The 20,637-nt window shown below is 53.1% G+C and overlaps 8 protein-coding genes across 8 annotated transcripts; 6 read left to right on the top strand and 2 right to left on the bottom strand.

Annotated features, from left to right (window-relative positions):
• Positions 1 to 180: 180 nt before the first annotated feature.
• Positions 181 to 2,041, top strand: CGCS363_v000911 (uncharacterized protein; the record flags this gene model as incomplete). The annotated part of the gene is made up of 3 exons (XM_036632760.1): positions 181 to 965; positions 1,017 to 1,782; positions 1,847 to 2,041. 3 exons carry the CDS (start codon positions 181 to 183, stop codon positions 2,039 to 2,041), a joined length of 1,746 nt encoding a protein of 581 aa, XP_036501145.1.
• A 255-nt stretch (positions 2,042 to 2,296) lies between these two features.
• Positions 2,297 to 2,992, top strand: CGCS363_v000910 (uncharacterized protein; the record flags this gene model as incomplete). Its single annotated transcript, XM_036632759.1, has 1 exon — positions 2,297 to 2,992. The coding sequence occupies one exon, from the start codon at positions 2,297 to 2,299 to the stop codon at positions 2,990 to 2,992; it is 696 nt and encodes a 231-aa protein (XP_036501144.1).
• Positions 2,993 to 4,465: 1,473 nt separating this feature from the next.
• On the top strand, positions 4,466 to 6,180 carry faeB-2-1 (putative feruloyl esterase B-2; the record flags this gene model as incomplete). Its single annotated transcript, XM_036632758.1, has 3 exons — positions 4,466 to 4,790; positions 4,845 to 4,980; positions 5,031 to 6,180. 3 exons carry the CDS (start codon positions 4,466 to 4,468, stop codon positions 6,178 to 6,180), a joined length of 1,611 nt encoding a protein of 536 aa, XP_036502081.1.
• A 542-nt stretch (positions 6,181 to 6,722) lies between these two features.
• Positions 6,723 to 8,555, top strand: CGCS363_v000908 (uncharacterized protein; the record flags this gene model as incomplete). The annotated part of the gene is made up of 1 exon (XM_036632757.1): positions 6,723 to 8,555. One exon carries the CDS (start codon positions 6,723 to 6,725, stop codon positions 8,553 to 8,555), a length of 1,833 nt encoding a protein of 610 aa, XP_036502082.1.
• Positions 8,556 to 9,165: 610 nt separating this feature from the next.
• CGCS363_v000907 (uncharacterized protein) lies at positions 9,166 to 9,539 on the top strand (the record flags this gene model as incomplete). Its single annotated transcript, XM_036632756.1, has 2 exons — positions 9,166 to 9,276; positions 9,351 to 9,539. The coding sequence occupies 2 exons, from the start codon at positions 9,166 to 9,168 to the stop codon at positions 9,537 to 9,539; spliced, it is 300 nt and encodes a 99-aa protein (XP_036502073.1).
• A 454-nt stretch (positions 9,540 to 9,993) lies between these two features.
• Positions 9,994 to 12,152, top strand: CGCS363_v000906 (uncharacterized protein; the record flags this gene model as incomplete). Its single annotated transcript, XM_036632755.1, has 2 exons — positions 9,994 to 11,447; positions 11,516 to 12,152. 2 exons carry the CDS (start codon positions 9,994 to 9,996, stop codon positions 12,150 to 12,152), a joined length of 2,091 nt encoding a protein of 696 aa, XP_036502074.1.
• A 313-nt stretch (positions 12,153 to 12,465) lies between these two features.
• On the bottom strand, positions 12,466 to 13,159 carry CGCS363_v000905 (uncharacterized protein; the record flags this gene model as incomplete). Its single annotated transcript, XM_036632754.1, has 2 exons — positions 12,466 to 12,692; positions 12,745 to 13,159. The coding sequence occupies 2 exons, from the start codon at positions 13,157 to 13,159 to the stop codon at positions 12,466 to 12,468; spliced, it is 642 nt and encodes a 213-aa protein (XP_036502075.1).
• Positions 13,160 to 16,772: 3,613 nt separating this feature from the next.
• Positions 16,773 to 18,196, bottom strand: orsC-3 (Tyrosinase-like protein orsC; the record flags this gene model as incomplete). Its single annotated transcript, XM_036632753.1, has 5 exons — positions 16,773 to 17,304; positions 17,370 to 17,557; positions 17,611 to 17,697; positions 17,751 to 17,913; positions 17,985 to 18,196. The coding sequence occupies 5 exons, from the start codon at positions 18,194 to 18,196 to the stop codon at positions 16,773 to 16,775; spliced, it is 1,182 nt and encodes a 393-aa protein (XP_036502076.1).
• Between the last annotated feature and the right edge of the window lie 2,441 nt (positions 18,197 to 20,637).

Genomic DNA, 20,637 nt, shown 5'->3' with positions numbered 1-20,637 from the left:
CTCGTGTAGCTTCCTTGTGCCCACGAGGCCGAGGGGTCCGAAGCGAAGGTGAGCCGATCTGATCTGGCCTGGGGTAAAGAAACATAGCATGGGTGAAGGACTTGGGAGGGAGGGATTGATGTTACATACTTCTGCGCATGCAATGTGTACTTACATCCTTGTAGGAAGAGGCTCGCTTCAATGTCGGATAAGAGTGACGTCGAGCCGGCAAACGAGACTGAGACACCGGCGCAGATACAGACAGATAGACCGGTATCGCGGTCGTTGACCCATGAGCCGGTCCTGGTCTTGCCTGAAGATGGACCTCCTCTTCCGAGGGTGTCGCAGGCTCAATCGCCATACGAGACCTCGCATGCAGTCCTCGGCGGCCCGTCACCTCGCGCAGTAATCGCAGCAGCCCACACCGACTCGCCGTCGATATCCGGCCAGGGGTTTCCAACAGATGAAGTCTGCTCCAGAGCGCTCATCAACATCATGATGGCCGACTATCTCGACCTGGTCTACCCCCTGGTGCCTGTCGTCCACCGGCCGACCTTCCGCCACGACCTCGCCAGCAACCGCGACCTCACAGACCGCGACTTCTTTGCGCTGCTGATGAGTCTCGTGGCTCTCACTGTCGGGCTGCTGCCGTCGCGGTTCAGGGTGTACCGGGCCGTTGACCCTGAAGTAGGCATCCGATTTGAGACGCGCACGGCGTTCATCAACTGCTGTGCTGAGATGGCTACGCGACTGAGAGATGCGACGTATTTTGATCAGATCAACTCACGAAAATGGGCCGTCTCGTATGTGCTCTCAGTAGCGTGCTTTCAGACAGGGCAGGCAAATAGGAGCAGGATGTTTGATATCGAGTTCATGCAGCTCGGTAGGCTACTCGGGCTTCACCGCATCTCAGACTACGACGGACTCAACTGCATCGAGACACAACTCAGAAAGAAGGCCTTCTGGCTACTCTTCTACGCCTGGGCGTACGTATCTTCTCCAGTCACTCTCGTACTAACACAACTAACATCCCCCAGACACACCAAAGTCCAAAGCGGCCGCTCAGAACACCTCACCTACTTCCACCCCAACGACCTCCGCGAAGTCAACTTCGAAGCCCTGATGCCCCTCGCCGTCGACGACGAGCAAATCTTCGAAACGCGCATCGTGCCCTCTGTCCCGCCCCTGATCTCCCCCGGCACACCCTCCGGCGCCCAAGACTCGCCGCGGCCGCTGCAGCTCACCCTCACCAGCGCCTACAACCTCCACTCCCGCGTCTTCCTCAAGGGCCTCCGCGAGGCCATGACCACCGTCGGCTGCGAGTGCGAGCTCCGCTGCGGCGCCGCCGTCCGCCTCGCCCGCCTGCGCGACCTGCTCGCCGAGCTGCGCTACATGCTCGACGACGCGCCGGGCCCGATGCGCCAGTGGGCGTCCGCGGACAGCTACGAGGCGCCCGTCACGCCGTGCGGCGGGGACAGCCAGCCTGCGGTGTCGAGCTACGATAGCCCGGCCGCGGAGATGCAGAGCCGGCCGGTGGACCACTCGAGGATCGTCCAGGGCCAGGCGGACATCATGCGAGCGAATTTACATGTCACGCATCTGTGGCTGCAGAGTATACTGCTGGAGCAGATTGATGTGGTGTTGCAGGAAAGCGCGATCGGGCCGAACGCCGCGATGGCGGGTGAGGATGTGGCGGCGGCGTTGAAGGCGAACTGGGCTGAGAGGGAGGACATATGTCGGCAGCTGCTGCACTTGTTGCACAGCATCCCGTATGTCTACCTCGAGCCGAATGGGCTGTATCTGGTACGTGAACCCCATCACCTTGATGGTCGTCCTGGGTGAAAGCTAATCTTTGGTGGGGTGGTAGACATACAAGGTGCGGGATGTGGCGGTGACGCTGCTCAACTGCCCCTTTGAAGCCCACGAGAGGCCGGCGCGACGCGCTGCGGAGTACATGCGCGATTTCACGAGGGCGTTGTCGCGGCTTGACCGGAGCGAGTTTGTGAATACCAACAGCTTGAAGAGCTGGGTTGATGTTGATCGGGAGATGGCGGTTCAGTGAGTGAGGGGCAGATGCTCGCCCTAGTCATCTGAGTTTGGGTTATGGAACTGTCCGTCAAGGTCCATGAAACAACACAACAAAACCGGCATCGAGGTAGCCACGTACCTCGACCCTACTCATCACTTTTTCAACCCTCGAGAAACCTAGCATCTCCAAATTCGCGTCTTGTCATCTAGTCTCAGCATTTATATACCCAGCATGTCGACATTAACTACGTTCACCTGCTTTTCGAAGTTGCCGCCAGAGCTTCGAGAGATGATATGGGTCGAAGCACTCACAGCTTCGCCAGCCGTGTATTTCGCCAACATAAAACACTTTACTAAGGGAGAAAGGCAGAATTCATTCTTCACCCGCATCAGCGAGTCGCCGCGCGCAGGTTCCACCAACAGAGAGTCCTGGTCTGTACTCCACAAGCTCCATGATAAGGGCCACGGCTTTCCAAAGCGACTACCACTCTCCGGTGTCTGCTGGGAGGATTTCGGGAACGTCCTCTTCCACCTCAACGACTGGGAAACAGGGCTCATGACTCTGTTCGGTGTTGAGCCGCAGTTCCTCGAAAGAATTGAGCACGTCGCACTGTGGTGGTTCATGGAAAACCAGATGTCCGAGGTGTGCGAAGAACTCGCCAAATACTGCCCAAGGCTGAAAACGATTGTCATGCAGAAAAGAGACTGGAGGTTGCAGGTGTTGCCGGGCTGCGCTAAAGATCCGCCCCTGGATCTTGATTCGACAGCCTTTTGCGAATGGATTCTGCGCTACGAGGGGCCCGAGATCACGCATTCCGTGCCGGACGGGTCATTGTTCCGAGATTTCCTCATGGAGAAGCGATGGAAGGATGACAGACCAAAGATGCATCTAGTCTCATCTTGTACTGCGAATTATGCGAATCTCATTCCAGAAGAGATACCGTGGCAAAAAGACTACTTCCTCCTTCCCTGGCGGGATTTGTAGTTGCCCTCGTCTCGTAGGTAAAAAGCACCACGAGCCTGCAGAGAATTGAGTTATATTGCCCACCTTAGAACCCTGCGCAAGTTGAATATTGAGTATGAATATGCCCGTTTCTTTGAATTCTGGGGGCCTTCGGACTCAGAGCAGTACGACAGAACCGTAGCTCGGCGGTTTAGCCGATTCGGGGCCATTGATGGCTCGAAGTCAAACGTTTGGGTTCCAGTTGGATTCGCCTGCGATACTATACTCTGAGGGAAAGCAAACGCGATATGCGAATCTCATCTATTTCCTCTGTGGTTGTTCAAGTACTACGCTTTCCTTGCGAACTGCCGGACTCGACCCCGGCTCGCGGTGTCGGGACGGAGGAGTGGGTCCCGGATGTATGCCGGTAAAAAAGCGACTGGCACTCACACTCGGCAACACGGCACTTCTCGCAACGGTTGGATGCAATATCATAACTCACACATTGCCCCAGTCCCTTGAACCAGACGAACAGAATCTCTAAGATGGCAATTCCACATTGACCCAGGCATAGAGACAAAACGCCAACGGCGCAGACGGGCTGCATCTGCATGCAAGCCTCAAACTGACCGGCCAACTGAAGCAGAGCCAAAACAGCTGTCGTCTTGTGACAGCTATCCCGTATCTGGTCGCCGGCGACTGAGACATCAGCCTCGAAGACCTGAGCGCCAGGACATTCTCATTTGCGAAAGACAGGTGAACATCCAAACGAGTGGCAATCCGTTATCGCGCAACAGAGAGGTCCAAACATCGCGTGCAAAACTTACTGCACAATTCGACCCTGTTTCGGCGCGCCGATTGCTGATTGGTCCGATTCGTTTCAGGGACCAAAGACATTCTTCAACCTGCTCACACCCAGCCTTCGGCTTTTTCGAGTGCCGTTCCTGATGGGAAACATGAGCTGCATGCAGGGATGAACCTAGCCAATGGCGCTAAACCCCAGTGCATCCACCTCCGCTGCGATCTTCAGTCACCTTACCCCAAGAACCCCAGGGAAATTAGCGTCCTCCACAGAGAAACAACCCGGCTTTAGCTTAACGGTGAAGCCTTTGACATGTTCCTACGACAATGGGCAAAGCCACACAATCGATCGATATCATGCTGCTTGGCTTTCTTATGGCATATCACGAAATATCTTAGTAATGCCCCTACTTGTCGTCTCAAACTGGCTTCAAGTCTCATGGTCTCAAGAACTGCCCGATGTTCGGGCTATAACATCAGTCATGGGACGAAGTCCGGCCGTCCTCGTCTCTTCAAGCTACCCCGCCCGTGACCGGGTACCCCTCACATGAGCTCGGGCTAACATTGTCGAGTTTAATAAACCACACCGCTGTTCATTAGCGGACACGTCCTCCGTCCCTCCGCTTTCTTGAGTCAAATACTTGCTGTTCAGCACCCGCAGGACGAGAGAGGTGAACCGCTAGTCGTCGACACCCATCACTCCTTGGAACCAACATGCTGAAGGCCCTCGTCGCCGCCGCGGCGCTCGCCGCGCCGGCATTCGCGACAGTACAGGATGACTGCCTCGCTCTCACACCCAAGACGATCGTGACCAACTCGACGGTCAGAGTGCAGACGTTCGTGGCCTCGGGCACGAATCTCACCTTTCCCGAGCAGAATGCGAACTGCGGCCGCGCGAGCCAGGTTGTCAGGGCGAACTTGTGCCGAATCGCCATGAACCTCACGACTTCGGCCAAGTCTGAGGTTGTGACGGAGATCTGGCTGCCTGAGAAGTGGAATGGACGCATGGTGACTGTGGGTGGTGGAGGTCTGGACGGATGTAAGTGGTTGTGAGTGAGATATGAAGTCTTCAGTTGTCTAACTGTGCGCTCAGGTGTGCACTATGAGGATCTCGCGTACGCAACTGCCAACGGCTTCGCGGCCGTGGGCACCAACAATGGCCACGACGGCACCTCGGGCGTGCAGTTCCTCAACAACGATGAGGTCGTGACGGACTTCTCATTCCGAGCGTACGTTTTGAACCACCCTCCTCACAGCTTGTAAGCTAATCAAGACACAGGCTCCACGTGGGCGTCGAGGCCGGCAAGCAGCTCGTGCAAACCCTCTACAAGAGCGGCGCCAAGAAGTCCTACTACCTGGGCTGCTCTCTCGGCGGCCGCCAGGGCATCCAGGCCGCGGACATGTTCCCCGAAGACTTTGACGGCATCGTCGCCGGCGCCCCCGCCGTCGACTTCAACAACCTCTACTCCTGGCGCGCCGGCTTCTTCCCGCTGACCGGCGCCGCCGACTCCAAGGACTTCATCAACGCCACCGTCTGGAAGACCACCATCCACGACGAGGTCCTCAAGCAGTGCGACACCATAGACGGCGCCGAGGACGGCATCATCGAGGACCCGTCCCGCTGCCACTTCGACCCGTCCAAGATCCAGTGCAAGGACGACGCCAAGGACAAGGGCCAGGGCTGCCTCACGGCGCCGCAGGTCGAGATCGTCCGCAAGATCTTCGCGCCGACCAACTACCCCAACGGCACGCTCTTCTGGCCGGGCATGAACCCCGGCAGCGAGAAGGTGTCGGCCGACGGGCTGTACGCCGGCAAGCCCTTCGCGCTGTCCGAGAACTGGTTCCGCTTCGCCGTCAAGAACGACCCCAAGTGGGACCCGGCGACGTACAAGCTGGACCCGGACGGCATCGACGCCGACAAGAAGAACCCGGGCCGCATCCGCACGAACCCGAGCGATTTGTCAAAGTTCAAGGCGCTCGGGGGGAAGTTGCTGATGTACCACGGCACGCAGGACAACCAGATCACGAGCCTGCACACGCCCATTTTCTACGACCGCCTGGCGAAGGGCATGGGCCTGGATAACAAGGGCATGGACGAGTTCGTGCGCTACTTCCGCATCTCGGGCATGTTCCACTGCACGGCGGGCCCGGGGGCGTGGGTCGTTGGCCAGGGCGGCGGCGCGGCTGCGATGAATGATAACCTGCCGTTTGACGCGGAGCATAATATCCTTGCTGCTGTTGTGAACTGGGTTGAGAATGGGGTTGGTCCGGAAACGATTAAGGGGACGAAGTTTGTGAATGACACTGCGGGGTTGGGTATTGATTTCCAACGCAGGCATTGCAAGTACCCGTTGGTGAATTCGTTTGGAGGTTCAGGGCCGCATGGGTCGAAGGATGTTGAGAACTGGACCTGCAAGCCCCCAAGCTGACTGAGTTCACTCGACGACCATGATGAACTGTAGAATAATGTATCCTTAGTATTAATTGATGAGCAATGCTTTGATCGAGGTTGCATTTCCCGCTTTCCATCGCGACGTGTCCCTGCCCGACTGGGGCGTCGAGTTGGCCGACGCATCTTCCATTTTCGAGCCTCTCACAGCCCTAGCTAAGCCCCTTCAGTTTGAACAATGTTGTCCAATGAATTTAGCTATGTTTGCCTGTTTTTGACTGGGAACGGTAGCATCAGTACACGTCTGCGATCAGGCTGGCCATTGAGCGTCGAGAAGTGGCATGCAGGCATGCACACACCCTTAGAAATGCGCCTCAACTGTTTCTTGTAAACGATCGCGTCCACCATTCGCTTAAATGCAGCAACTCCTTTGGGTGTCGACATCCATGCGGGCTGCCTCCATCGAAAACCAAGATGCGAGGCACTGTGGACGTTGCTCGCCCTTCATAAGGATGATGCAGCGTCCCAGATTTTATCTCATGAGAGTGTTTTGACGTTTGACGTGCTTTCTCTCTCTTCGATATGACTTCGATACTTCAAAACTCTCGTCGTTATTCATCCCTAGACGATGACTCTCAGTATGAGCTGCCGACCAATGTCAACGGCCACACGAGGGCATCAACAGCATCCGAATCGCCTACTGACCAGCCCTCAGAAGACACTCTGCTCGGCAAGCCATCTCGGAAGAAGATGTTCCATAGTATGGAAATTGCGATGGCTTTTGTAGCTCTGGCTTGTCTGGTGCTGTCCATCTTGGTAGTCTCAAACCGCCGTATTTCATGGTATCTGGGTGTCGATAACCGCCAGCTCATCGTCATTGGGTTGCTTCTCAACATCATGAACCAGTGCCTAGCCGGTGTCACACCGACATTTTTTTTACTTCTCGAAGCCCGTGTTGGAAATTCCACGCTACAGAACTACGATGGGATTCTTCGCAACAAACCTCTGGCATCCAAGCTTAGCTTTGCCTGGCGCATGGTCCTTGCTATTATGCTGGCCCTTCCCGTCGGCCTCAGCGTAGCGTACAAAACCTTTACAGGCGGCGAGAGCAGCATGAAGATTCATACTACCGACTACATTCCCCACGGCACGTACTTTGGTCTTTTTAGACCACCAGCCATGTCAACATCAAACAGGGGTGTTTCTTTTTTTTTCAACGCGGCCGCCTCATTTCGAGATGCAACTGAACGAGCGGCAAATCTCTCCGAACCTCGGCTGCCCACTTTCCCGCAAGCTTACGGTTACAACCTCCTATTGCTTGACGAATCCAGCGCCGCATCACTCGACATTCTCCCCGCCAATTACATCCTTAAAATACAGGAGTTGCTTGCTCCTGACGAGTCTTGGAACATCACTGCGCCTGTGCTCGGTACCGTCGCTACCTTCAACGAATCATCCACCGAAGAGGACTTCGAGCCAGTCTGCATCAACAACAAGACTTGGTATTTTGAACGTCAAGACTTACTCATGGGGGAACCGGGGTGCTTCCTCGCCTTGGCGGATAGAAAAGACCATTCGGATCAATCATTGCAGTATATTGGTCTATCACCGGGCAATCATAAAGAGTGCAAGCAAAACGCGCCACTTATTCACGCCTACAATATCTACCGACAGCAATGTTTGGGTACGTGGTCCGTTAGCCGAGGTGGCTTTCGACTTCTCGAGGGTTCTTGTGATAACAATACCCTGCCGTGGGCCAAGCAGCAGGTAATTCAGTGGCAACATGCAGCACTTCCAACGTGGTACATGAGCGTTTTGATCGAGATGCTGAGAACCTTCTGCCCGTCTCCTCCCACGAACGATTATCGAAGCAATGAGTCTGATTGGATGATGCCATACATGTCGGTCTCCGTGGCTACCATGCTGTGGTCAGCAAGCGTATCAAAGCAGGCGACCTCTTTCGACCCTGAAACATTCAACAAAAGTTCGGAAGGCTGGCTGTCGAGTAACGGAACCATTCCTCTTGAAGAGGCTGGTATTGTTTATCCCGTCGACGAAGATGACCGGACAATTATTATCTACAACCGGCCAACACTACGGAAATCTCCCTGGCTCTACCTGGTCTTGGTAATCCAGCCATTTCTGCTCCTAATCTTCCTTATAATGATTGCAGTATTTTACACAGTCCCCTTGGACAAGGGATTCGGTCTGATATCGATTCTATCGGGCATTGAGCGGCTAGATCTGGATAGCTTGCGCGGGGCATCCCTATCCGGAGAGCTTAAGCGGCCCGTCAAACTGTCCATGAGCCCTACTCAAGCCGATGGGAAGGATTCCATCAAGTATCAGATAGATCCTTCATCAGGAGGAATTGAAATCGACAGAAGGCTCTTACCGAACGTCAAATATCATTGAAGGCGCTCTCGAGAAAATCAACAGGTGCGTTCATCATTATTCCAATACTGTATCCATAAGCACTAACCGGCATCAAGTTTTTGCGCTGTCGCGTCCAAACTATCACCTGCGCAAACGCGTCTTTGCAGAATATGTCGGTTTTAAGGTCGATTGTACCTTGATGCCTTCCAGCGCACAATACGTGCGATAATCCCAGACGGGCGTTCCATGGAAGAAGATTCAAGGCAGGCGGCTATGACGCCAGAACGTCTTTCACTTGGAACTGAGGCACCACAGATACATGTAATAATAGATACAAACACACACGCGCGCGCAAACGAAAGCGTGCTCATTTCAGAGTCATCAAGGTGGAAGGAAGTCTTCTAAGATATTCTAGTCACATAGCAATCAGGCTGTCTTCGAGGACCATCAATCTCACGCCAAGACCACAAATTGTTCAATATCGCCGTCCCTCGTCAAAGATTTGACAGTATACAACACTGCTTACTATAAAGTAACCAAGAAAGTGACTGACTCGGTGCAATGGTCAAGGTCAAAGGGAGCAACGGCAGAACTTGATCGAGCTCGGGAGGCCATCTCGGGAGTGTATGAAGAGCGCAAGGCCGACAACATGGTAGGCATCGTTGCCAACAATGGTGACGAGATTGCAAAAGCTTTGGGCGTTGATTTTGAGACCCAAACGGAAACGTCACCACTCGGGAGGGAGTACGAAGGCATCGATGTAGGTTCTGCTTCAATGTCCTATGTCTGTCATGTCCACAAAGGCTTCCTGCTAACAAACATATCACTGTCAAGTTCGACACTATGGAGGACAATCTCATGGCGAAACATGGGAATGACTTTGTTGCTGTGCAGGAAATCTTAGATCAGGCGACTAATCTGATTAGTGAGTACGAGAGTGAGGACCCTGACAACCATCGAGGGCTCATTGATGCTGTGAAAAACCACATGGATCGTGTGAACGGCGTCGATACTAGTTGCTGAGGTCTTCTGTTTATTGCGGAAATCTTGAGCAGTTGGCTTGCGATCCATGGATGACGATTAAGGAGAAGGCGGGGTTAGGGTTTAGTCTGATTGTATCATCGTCACTGTTGACCTCTGAGATCGGCAGACCCATAGTGGCTAGTAATTATTTGAGAATTTGCCATGTCAAATGAAATTTGCCGGGACTTCAAAGGGTTTCGACGTAGCTATTGGATCGTACATTGTTTACATCTAATTCGCGTTGGGTAGGTTGACACGTACGTCATTTAATCAATCTGGATGCTCCCCGGCAAAAGTGCCGAAGTCACGATTGGAAAGCCATTGTCAACGCACAGACCATCTTGATATTCGGCATAATAGCAGTCGATTCCCAGGTTTTTCTACGAGCCAACCCTGCCTACTTTCCTCTACCTCAACCTCGAGCACACTTCGTTTGCCACCCGCCCTGGGTGCCATGTCAGCTGCAAAGACCCGCGCAAGCGACCATTACCTCAAGATGTATGGCGATGGCGAAGCCGGCGTTGAATTCGATAACACAGGCAACGGTTCTTTGAACGTTCCTGGCTTTCCCCTAGCTGTATCAATCGAGCGCAGCCACGATGAGCGGTTCGCTCATGGATTCAACGATTGGTCCCAAGACCGCCTGACCACCCGGGAAATAGCCATGATATCTCTTATCAACGACATTACTGATAAGTCGGGCTGGTTCAAGGACGTGTTCGATGATGTCAAGGTGGCTTCGTGGCGGACAGAGGCTTTGGCTCGCCCCTTGATGAGCCCTCTCGCCTGGGACTGGTGTCTTCTCGAACTTCAAGACATGGCGAAATATACCAACGAGCGCGGACATGTATGTGTCCTCAACACGGCATCGCGGGTATGCAAGTCAGATGGGCTGGTTTCGTCCTCCCTTTTGGAAGAACTCAGGCTACGAACCGGTTCAGTCTGGCACGATTGCCCGTTTGGAGTCGACCCGAACATGTTTCCCTTGGTATATGGTCAAACCAAAGTTCTTTCACAGGGCGGTCAGGTCGATTCGGAACATGCCATCGACAGCGTTGGAAAAGGCGAAACAGCCAGTCGCCAACTGCTTGAGCCCCTGACCACCTCGAAGAGACAGGAGAATATGCGAAACCATCGCCGCCAATGGCTCAACTCATGGGAGACTCATACGGAACGCTTTTCGGACCGCTTCCAATGGCTTCCATGTGAAGTCGACTTCTCTGAAGCCAACACACATTCTGATAGGTGTCCAAACGTCAAGATCACTTCATACATCAACAACCTGTACCCAGGGGCCCACAAGAGCCTCTACAGCACCATCGAACAATTCATCTCATTATCCATCCAGCCTTGGAATGATGTGCTTGCCTATCGTGATCGTGGGCTATGCCCCAGTCGCATCAAAACATCTGGTGTGGTTTGGTGGCCTCCTTTTCCAGACTGGGCTGCCGGCCTGAACAAGATCGAGAAGGATAGGACGACTGAGGAGTATAGAGAGGCGAAGAGAAAAGTGGAAGAGTATCTTACTGTCCCGGAGCTACCTCCCGCATTGCAGCAGAACATAACCTCCCGAGTCGGACTTCCGATCATTGAAGAAGACTGGGAAGATCTTGGCCTGGCCTGGGCTGTCCGTGTCAAACATGAACGCCTCAAACATTGGCTCCACCCTGAGCCGGGCATTTCCTTCACATACGGTGACTGGAGGCAAGGAAAGACTGGAAAAGCTCTTGTGGGAGGCCGAATGACAAGAAAAGCATTAACGAAATTCGTGCCGGGACTCTCTCCGCTGGAACCTGGGCCAGACCACCACTTCTACGCTGTTTCGCTGAAGGATCGGTTTCTCAAACAGGGTCTGCAAGTTATTGTTGAACTTTTAACCGTCGAACTGACACCGGAAAACCCCGTTCAGTAAGTGATCAAATTACAACAAATATCCCGAAATCTGCAAGGTGACTTTCGCTAATCACGAACATAAGGCCGCCTATAAATTGGCGCCTCAATGGAATGGGGAACGAGCACATTGTGGCGACTTCGCTAGTGTATTTTGACAGCGTCAACACAACCGAAACCTCTGGTGCCATTTCTTTCAGGGTCGAGGCGGACCTAGACGCGGACGCACATGTCTACACGCCAGGAGATCTTGCACCGCTGGCGGGGATCCATGGTCTTGCTGGTCCTGGCCAACTCCATAGCGACAGTGAGGAACCCAACGCGCTGCAGGAGCTCGGCACTATCGTCGCCCCTGATGGCCGACTGGTGGCTTACCCCAACACCTTGCAGCACCGTGTAGAGGCGTACGAGCTGCTGGACCGCTCGCGTCCGGGCCGCCGTCGTTGTTTGACGGTGCATCTGGTCGATCCCCACTACCGCATTTGTTCTACGCGCAATGTACCGCCGCAACAGCACGGCTGGTGGGTGGAGGAGGGACCGGCAAAGATCGACTGGGCAGGTCATCACGTCCCGCAGGAGATCATCAATCGGATCATGACGGAGGTCGGAGAATGGCCTATGGGCATGGAAGAGGCGACGAGGGTGAGAGATGAAGTCATTAGTGAGCATCTGGCCGGCATGGAGGCAGTGCAGGATAGGGTAATGCGATATCAATTTGATTAGTCTTTCCATGTTCCCATACGTGGGAGACATCCTATTCAATCTATCTCGTATTCCGAACTCTTTCTGGGTAATGTAATGCGATGAAACAGATGAAGTTGATGCGTCTTGAGAATTCTTTTAGTCATAACCGAGATCTTAACCCAAACTCCATAATACGTTTACATAAATCATTTGTCGCTTCTGTTTTCGCGTCGGGGTTGGTCAGAATGATGGCCATGCTGTTGCACCACAGAGCCAAAACTTACCATGAGAATCTATGCTGCCGCCCAGTTGACCAATCTTCAGGCGGGCCTGCCTCTGTATCTCCGTTCCTTTAAGAGACGCTGCTACTCGTGACGGAGCTTCCTCCACCTCTCTTCTCATCCGGCTTTGCACCGCCTCCGAACCAGCCCTTGAAGCCGCCAGAATAAGCGGGAGGTGGCTTCGCCGGCGGAGGCACGGGAGGAGCCGAAGAAAGGGAAGACGGCGAGGTTGAACGAGAACGAGGGTTCTGGCGGGTACCAGGAGTAAATACAGATGCCAGATTCAGGCGTGAAGAAGCTACTGGACGTTAGTGAAACCTCAAGAAGGCTGTTGAATATGGGAGAAGTACTTAGGCCGAACCGGAACTTCGGTTTTGTCCGGGCGTAAGGTGATGTTGTGTGCGATCTGGGGATGCGGCCCTTATGCCAGTACTTCCATCTTCTGCAGAGGAAATAGCAGCCGATGAGACTAAGAACCAAGACTCCTCCGAGCACGGATCCGAGGATGATGCCGAGCTGCTTCCCGGAAAGGCCTGATGACGACCGGGCGGTCGGTTCTGCTGGGAGGCCGCCGTGGAGGGTTTCGACGGTGACGTAGGTGGTCCACGATCGTGTGACGGTTTGCGTGATGAGAATCTGCGCCGTGTCTTCATCGCGTTGGAATAATCGTCCAAAGTTGATGTCGCCGGCGGGCGTCGGCGCGGGAGCCTCAGACAGCCCGGTCGACGCCGGCATCGCGGAAGGGCTCAGTATGACTCCGCCCATTATGAAGTGAGACAGGGCGTGCTCATGTTAAAAGACCAGTCGGTGAGGTGAACAAGGTTCTAGCTGTCGACAATAGATGTCTCCGATGGCTCAGATGGAACCTGTCATGTCTGCATGTGGAATTCTTCGTCGAACGTCATCTGGGGAATTGCGCGTGTCGGCGGCGGCGAAAGCTGTGGATAAAAAGAGGCTGGGAAGCTTGGAAAAAAGGGGGTCCACAACGGAGTCATTTGTGGATTGTCAGAACAGAGAACAGCGAACCGCTCGATCCACTGACCAGGTCACCTTGCAGGGGTCATGCGCAGGTACCAGCTCGGGGTTTATTGGGTGCGATCGATACCGCGGTGGCTCTTCGACGGCGTCAGCAGTGAGCTGGACTTCTGCTCTTGGTGTTCTCGGTGCTTGGCTACACGCCTAGAGGGATGGCTGAAGAGTTCACGATTGAAACGGTGAAGCCTAAAGTGGGGATTTCCAAGTTTTCTTAGGCCTCTCACTTCATCATCATCTTGCTGCGCCTCATTTATCGGCTCTTCTGCTGGAGACCTGCCGGTCATCTTCATCACCTTGGTTGCGTGCAGACGCGTCGGCATCAACTGGGATTGACCTGGATTCTTGGCCCAACTTGCCGCTCTTGCAGCTATCAAACTGCGATTCCCCAGTGTCTTTTTCTTCAGGGACCTTCGAGTCACTATGGTTACCGAGCAAAGACCATCAGTTCGGGCTGGCAACCAACCAAAATCATGCCTGCAGGCTGAGTGGAATCCCAATTTTGTAATACTGCATTCATTTGGTTCGTTGTTAATGCTCGATGTTGCCTGTCTCTTATACCGATTAAATAATTGATCTAAAGCCTGATAGATCTCACTGGGAAAAGCGTCTTTCGTTTCTAAGCCATTGTAGTCTTCCTCTTTGTAATCCGAATCCAACAGAAGCCCTGAGCTGGATAGCATGTACCGGTCAGCGGTTCCATGATTCTAGCTTAGCGCCCGGCATCAGTGCACTCTGATTACAGGCTAGAGTTGGCCTCTGCATGGCGTCTTTGACAGCTGCCAGAAACAAACTTGGGTCCGTGTCTTTTGCCTGAGCTAATTCGGACGTGATGTCGTCCTGTGGCTATATTCTAATCACATTACCGTCGGTGTCTTCGTCGTCTTAATCGTTATTTATTATCGTCGTTACTTCTATCCTCGTCGTTATCATCGTTATAGTTATCCTCATCCTCGTCCTTATTATCGCTACCACTACTGTCATTTTCGATAGGCCCACTGTGGATATCATCAACTCAAGTCAAACATGGCAACTGTTGTCACCCCTGCCTCCAGAAGACCTTTGATTTCTCCTTGCATAAGACCAGGCACAGTGCAAGGGCCGACTATGCAATAGGTGAGGTCATTACTGACTTTTCCGGCTTTCCTTAGCACCATTGGTGACTGGCATCCATCGAGAACGCAAATCAAATCACCCAGATCCAGCTCCCCAGGCCCAAGCCCAAGATATCCATCACCCGATTCGAACAGCATTGTCTCCTGGGATACTTTCAGATGCGTCTCTAGAAGTGGCCACCAATTTCCTGCAAAGTCCCTTAGCAATTCTTCCATCCCTGACGCACCGCTAACTTCCGTCTTTCCTGCTGGCAGCCGGAAAGCAATGCGCTCTAGGTGCTCTCGCAGAGTAGGAAAGCTACTTTGCGGTAACGACCCAAGTTGCTTTGAGTTTGTGGTCCATCGATCGTCTTGTTCCAAGAGCGTGCCTTTAGGTGGAACGCCATCGTCGTATCTTCTTACGCGGGCCAAAAGTGGCTGAATGTCCATTTCTCCTTCCGTTTCGCGGAACAGCGTTTGTGCGAGAGCTTGCACTGTCGATATTCCTGTTACGTAGGTGTCGCCGAGTCGCTGTAACAGGTCATCAAAGAGATGTAGAAGACGGCCTGCCTGATCATTTGGGATATTGTTTGGTGCGTCGATTATCCTTGTGATAGATTGAACACGGCATCCAAGGAGCCTCAGGTGCCCCTCAGACGTAATTTTGCTACTCGAGCTAGTTTTAGTTGGCGTACGACTAAAAGATAGGCCCCTAGCTGTAAAGTTGTGCGCTCTGGGTCGTGATCGATACTCGACTCCGTGGCAAGGCGCCCAGGTTGGCACGTCCCATAGTCCGACACGCTGCCGAAGGCCTCTCGGTACCCGCCTTAGGAAAGCAAGATAGCATTCTTCCGGTTGGGCTTCTCTTTCGGAAATGACGGCTCGCACGTAGTCTTCCAGAACTTCAACCAGACTCTTCTTGTAATCGGGACATATATCCAATGCGGCCACCCCGAGCATGCCATAGACATGATCTCTCGGGTTCGTTGCGTCGTGGATAAAACCAGACACGGAGGTCTCGATCCGAGCTGAAACGTTATTGTTTACTCGGGTCAGTCCGGGGGAACTCGCAGCGGATGCCTTGGACAGTAACCAGCTGAAGTCCGGCGTGTACATCCCTAGCATCGCCAATGCAACCTCGAATCCTTTGTTGTCCAGTGTTGGCGATGCCTCTGCTAAGCGTAATAGATAGCGAACGCTCTTCCCAAGCACGGTTCGATGAATTGCGCCTGACGGGCAGAGATACACGAGGTTTTTCGATAAGACCACCTCCTGGAAGATCCAGACTCGTCTCCAGTACGGTTGCTCAGCCAAGTTCTTGAAACCACGTACCCAATCGTCCATCCGTGGCCGGACGAAGACAGCATACTTACGCACCCATTGTGGACGAGAAACCACAGCTTCAAATTCGCCACTATTTTCAATCTCAACTTCGCGAAATATGCCGTCGAGCGTCTGGAAGGTGAAGGGCAGATCGCCGTCCACGGAAGACAGCCACGACACAACCACAGATGCCGAGGAGCAGAGCTCGCCCATCATGGCGACTTGCTGATTGCGTTCCTCGATGTCATTCTGATTGATACAGAGTGCATCGGCCCAGAGGCGTGAGATAGGCTGCACAGTACGCCCTAATTGCGGCTGTTGAGCGTTGGTGATGACTTCCTGTTGCTTGAATATGTGGCGCAATGTGGCGGCCAGATTGTTCGTGACGCGGCTCGTGTGACCGTTGACTGAGATCTCTTCAGTGATAGTTGGGTCGCCCCAAACGTATGATAGCGCCGCAAACGACGGCTCGTCCTTAAGACTCGCGATTTTGAGAGTGACTGTGATCTGCGCTGTTTCAAGGCCCGAATCGACTCTTATTAGTCGGATCTGCTTGTCTTCCGGATCGAGTGCTTCGTAGGGGGATTTCGTCTTCGTTATTGGACGTATTGTGATCAATCGGAGTTGCGAGTGCTCCCCGCATCTGAGTGGACATGATGACCCAGATAGGACTGCATGAACACGTGATTGATAATGATGACTGAACGGGGTAATCAACAAACGAGACTGGTTGCATGAAGAGGCATTCCAAAGGACTGGCTATGGGAACTTGTTAGGGAGTAAGATTACGGGCGTCAACAAACTGAGCATGCGTCATTGCATTTGGAATAATCTTCTGCTCAGTATTACAATGGAATGATGTTATTTTTATGTGATAAAATATGCAATTATCTTAGTGTCCAGACCCTCAAGTGACGGTAATGCTGACTTTATGCATAGATATAGCAGAATGGAGTGCTATCAATAGTGTTCAGAAGGTCCTTGATAGGACGATCCTCAGCAAGGACACCCATGAGGACCAGGTCATCCTTGGTAGCATCACGGCTAGGGGGCAGGTTCTGGATGGTGATGGTACCGGCAATCTCAAACGCCTCCCACAAGTGCATCGCTTGCCAGAGCCAGTAGACACGGTCAACCATGGCGTGATGAAGGAAAAACGTGGGATCGGTGGGTGAGGAGTACAGGTCGCTAGCATCTCCGTTCGCAACGAAGTGACCAGCGGCATGCATCCCAAGGAAACCATCACCGAAGCGGCCCTGCAACTCGTTCTGGAACGTCGATATGTTCTTGGAAGCCTGACCCATAGTCACGTTGACAAGATTGTCCGTCGTCATCCACGTGGAGGCGGAATAGGCGCTAAGATCGCGGCGAAGACAGCGGGGGTTGTACTCCATGGGGCCGTTAGGGTTGACTTCGAGGCCATCCATGCCTGGGGAGACGGGACCAAGATGCACAGTCATGCTATGGCATTGTTAGGCTTTGCTCCATGTCTGAGGTCAAGTGGTGATGACGAAGTGGTGTCTTACTTGACGAGCGGGCCGCTCATGACACAACCGCCTCCATATCCGGAGGGGACCTCGATGTTTCCGTTGGGGGCACGGCTGACGCTGCCGTTATGAGGGACGTATTCGCCGTCGCCGCTCAAGCTGGTATCGCTTCCATCATACACTGGAGACTTGCGAGGATCATCGGTATTGGCAAACCAATTCCAGTACTAAATTGTCTTATTAGCGAAAAAGCATGGAATCTCAGGTGTCATCGACTTACAGGCTGGGCGCCCTTGTAGCTACATTCAGTCTTCAAAGCATTCTCGTAAGCCCAAGTAAAGTACCTGTGCCAGGTCAAGAAATTGCCCTGAAATTGTCAAATTAGTTGTTGGACCTGACTCGTTTAGATAGCCAACATACAGTGCCATGGATGGTGCGAGTCTGGTTGATATGAACGGCAACAAAGTCGTCATATCTGTTGCGGGCGCCTGGGGCGAAAGAAGAGTCTGACTTCGACGGCGAAGTCAACATGCACTGAACCGCACTGATGTACTCCTTACGCTCTTGTGCGGAGAAAGCGGCCCTGTTATTCCAAGGTAACTTGTAAGCTCACAATTACAGTCGCAAAGTGGACCGTCTTGGGCGGAAACTCACCAGTCTCTGCGCACTTGAGCATTCATCAGGTTGCAGCTTCCACGCTTAGATAAAGTCCCGTTGGCCTCGGCTGTCTTCAGGTTTTCCATAGCCTGAGCCTGCAGCTCTGCGAGGACATCTCCAGCGTCACGAGCGTGGAGAGGCGTTTCGAGGGGCGCGCCGGAAGCCAAGGCCGATAGGCCGAGTGCAGCTAGGAGCTTGGCGGCGTGCATGCTGTGTGTCTTTGTAGAGGAGTTGCTAGAACTTTGATGAAAGGGGCCTCTGTATGCACGAAAAACACGGCAGCGTCAGGAAAAAACAGGAAAAGATCTGCAGAGGGAAGCGGGCGTGAGGAGGGAGGGTGAGAAAAAGGAACGGAAAAACGTGGCAATGGGGCACTTCGAAAGGACCTCTATATACAATGTGAGAGCGTAATAAGAAAGTGCCGCTTCATCACTGCCGAATTTAATTTCAATATTGCTGGCAATAGCTTAGCTTGGCGAACGAGTCCATCGCCACCTTTTGCTAAGCTCCGGGTAGTTACTCAGTTGTTGGTCAACAGTCTGCATGTGGGAGAGGTTAGTAGAGCTCATATGAGGGGGAGAGGCTCGAGCCTCTCGGCCCCTCGGTGGTGACATCCCAGACGGGAAAATCGTCCTGGCTAAGATCCTTGAACCATGGTCAAGAGCCCGCGCGGCCGGCTGGTGGAGACTGTGAGGACAAGATCCGATCGAATGACCATTCGGTGAATGGGATGGACGTCTGCGAGAAGCAGGCATTCCCAGGACGCTTGGACAGATGGCTTTTGAGGAGACACTGGCAGACCATGGGTGAAAGGAGTCTATCCTTCAGCCCTACATGAGGAGTATCCGCAACCTTATGTATGAGTCTAAACTAAAGAATTTCTTGACAAGCAAACAACCTCCACAAAATTGCTCACGACAATCGACCTTACCAAGTACCGAGCCAACTTCCGCGCTGTGGGCAAGATTGCCGTGGACGCTGCACGCTTTTGATGTGTGTCACTTGGGGGCGTAGAAGGATTGTGTGCCGCAGGCCGCGTGGTTTCCTCCGCCGCTCGCCGCTCGCTACGGCGCAGCACATTGCTAGCCAGCTCGTCGAACCTCTTCGGGGAACGCCAACCCGACGGAAATTTGAAGGAGGGGAAGCGAGAATGACAAAGTCGGCGTCCATCTCGTTTGAAATGTGACATTGTGTTGGTTCCATCCCGCCAAGCCATGCAGGAGCTCCACCAGCTGTCACCCAACGTCTGCTAGCATCAGTGGAGGGGACGGGGAACATGCCCTACGTCGGCCCGCATCACACCACCACGGCATGGGTCTCTGCAGAGCATATACCAGGGTCGAGTGGCTGCGGCTACGGCCTCTGGGCAATGAAGAACGTCGACGAATGTTTTTGCTTTTTCTCTTGTTTACCCCTGGCTTCCAAGACGTCGTCGCTGTAACCCTGGCTAAATGCCTACTATCCACACGATAATCACAAGCATAAACGTTTTGCAGAGACGTAAGGGTATGGGAAAGGATCACCACAATTTGGCTTGACTTGCCTAATTTGGACGATATGGTGGAGCCCATGGCCCTTGTATGCTTCTTTGCCTAGGTACTTGCCAAGTCAAACCTCCTCACCACCATGGTTGTCATGTGTGGCTGGCGATGGCAAATCGTGCTGTTTAGGGGGCCGAAAGTCCGAAAGCCCATTGTCTAGAACGTTCATTGCGACAGGCTCGGTTCTCAACGCGCAAGAAGCTGTACTTGGCTGACAGGGATTAGTCTCGGTCACCATTCTCAGTTCGTCATTGAGTGACCGATGGGATACTGCAGCCAAGGAGGAAAAGTTGACAGACGAAATGAAGAAATTAGACTCTCTTGGTAAGTGAAGTGATTTGTATCCATGGCTTTCCAAGTTTTGACATGGTGTCGTGTTGTGGTCGATAACGTAACTGCGCTCAGTGCAAATCCGCACTGGTAAAACCGAGACTTCTGGGAATACCCTCTACCGAATTGTCTACTTGAGTAACAAAAAGACTGTTCAATATGTTTGAGAGAATCTTTAATAGCTCCCCTGAAGAAATAAGTCTGGAAGCATATGCGAACTGCTTTGATGTCGTCAAACTTCACCCGTGCCTCATTAGTGCTCCGATGTGGAAAATGACCGGCACACACCAAATCAACCCCCATACAGGAGGCGAAAGCTCCGAGAATACTGTGGCGCGCAGCACACCCTCTTTAGTCACGCCGCAGGTCTGTTGATTGGCTTAAATATTTCCATCCCACCGGGAATCATTTTCTCAATGCAGTCGCCTGCAGGAAGCATGATGTTGCCCCTGGCCACATCGGTGAACCGTTCCTATGAGACTTCTTTCCGTCGAAGAAGGTGGACTGTGAAACGGTCTCTGCAACCAGAATTCGAAAATTCCGTTGTCTGCGGAAACCAGGAACGGGACGTATGTGATCGCATGAGGCTCCCTGCAGTACAAGTCCTGCGGCCAGATCGGTAGCAGCCTCCCGCACCACTCGGTTAGCAACAGGCTAATCGAGTTGTTCTGCAACGTTGTCTGCACAGTTGTGATTCCTCTCGTTGGCCACAGAATAAACGATCGCAGTCAGGAAGTGAACATATAATCAGCTCATTACCTCGTGTCATGCTATCCGCT

The sequence above is a fragment of the Colletotrichum siamense genome (assembly GCF_013390195.1).
Source record: "Colletotrichum siamense strain Cg363 chromosome Unknown KSG_Cg363_contig01, whole genome shotgun sequence".
NCBI lineage: Eukaryota > Fungi > Ascomycota > Sordariomycetes > Glomerellales > Glomerellaceae > Colletotrichum > Colletotrichum siamense.
The sequence above is the reverse complement of the archived record's forward strand: the minus strand, read 5'-3'. Positions and strand labels throughout refer to the sequence as shown.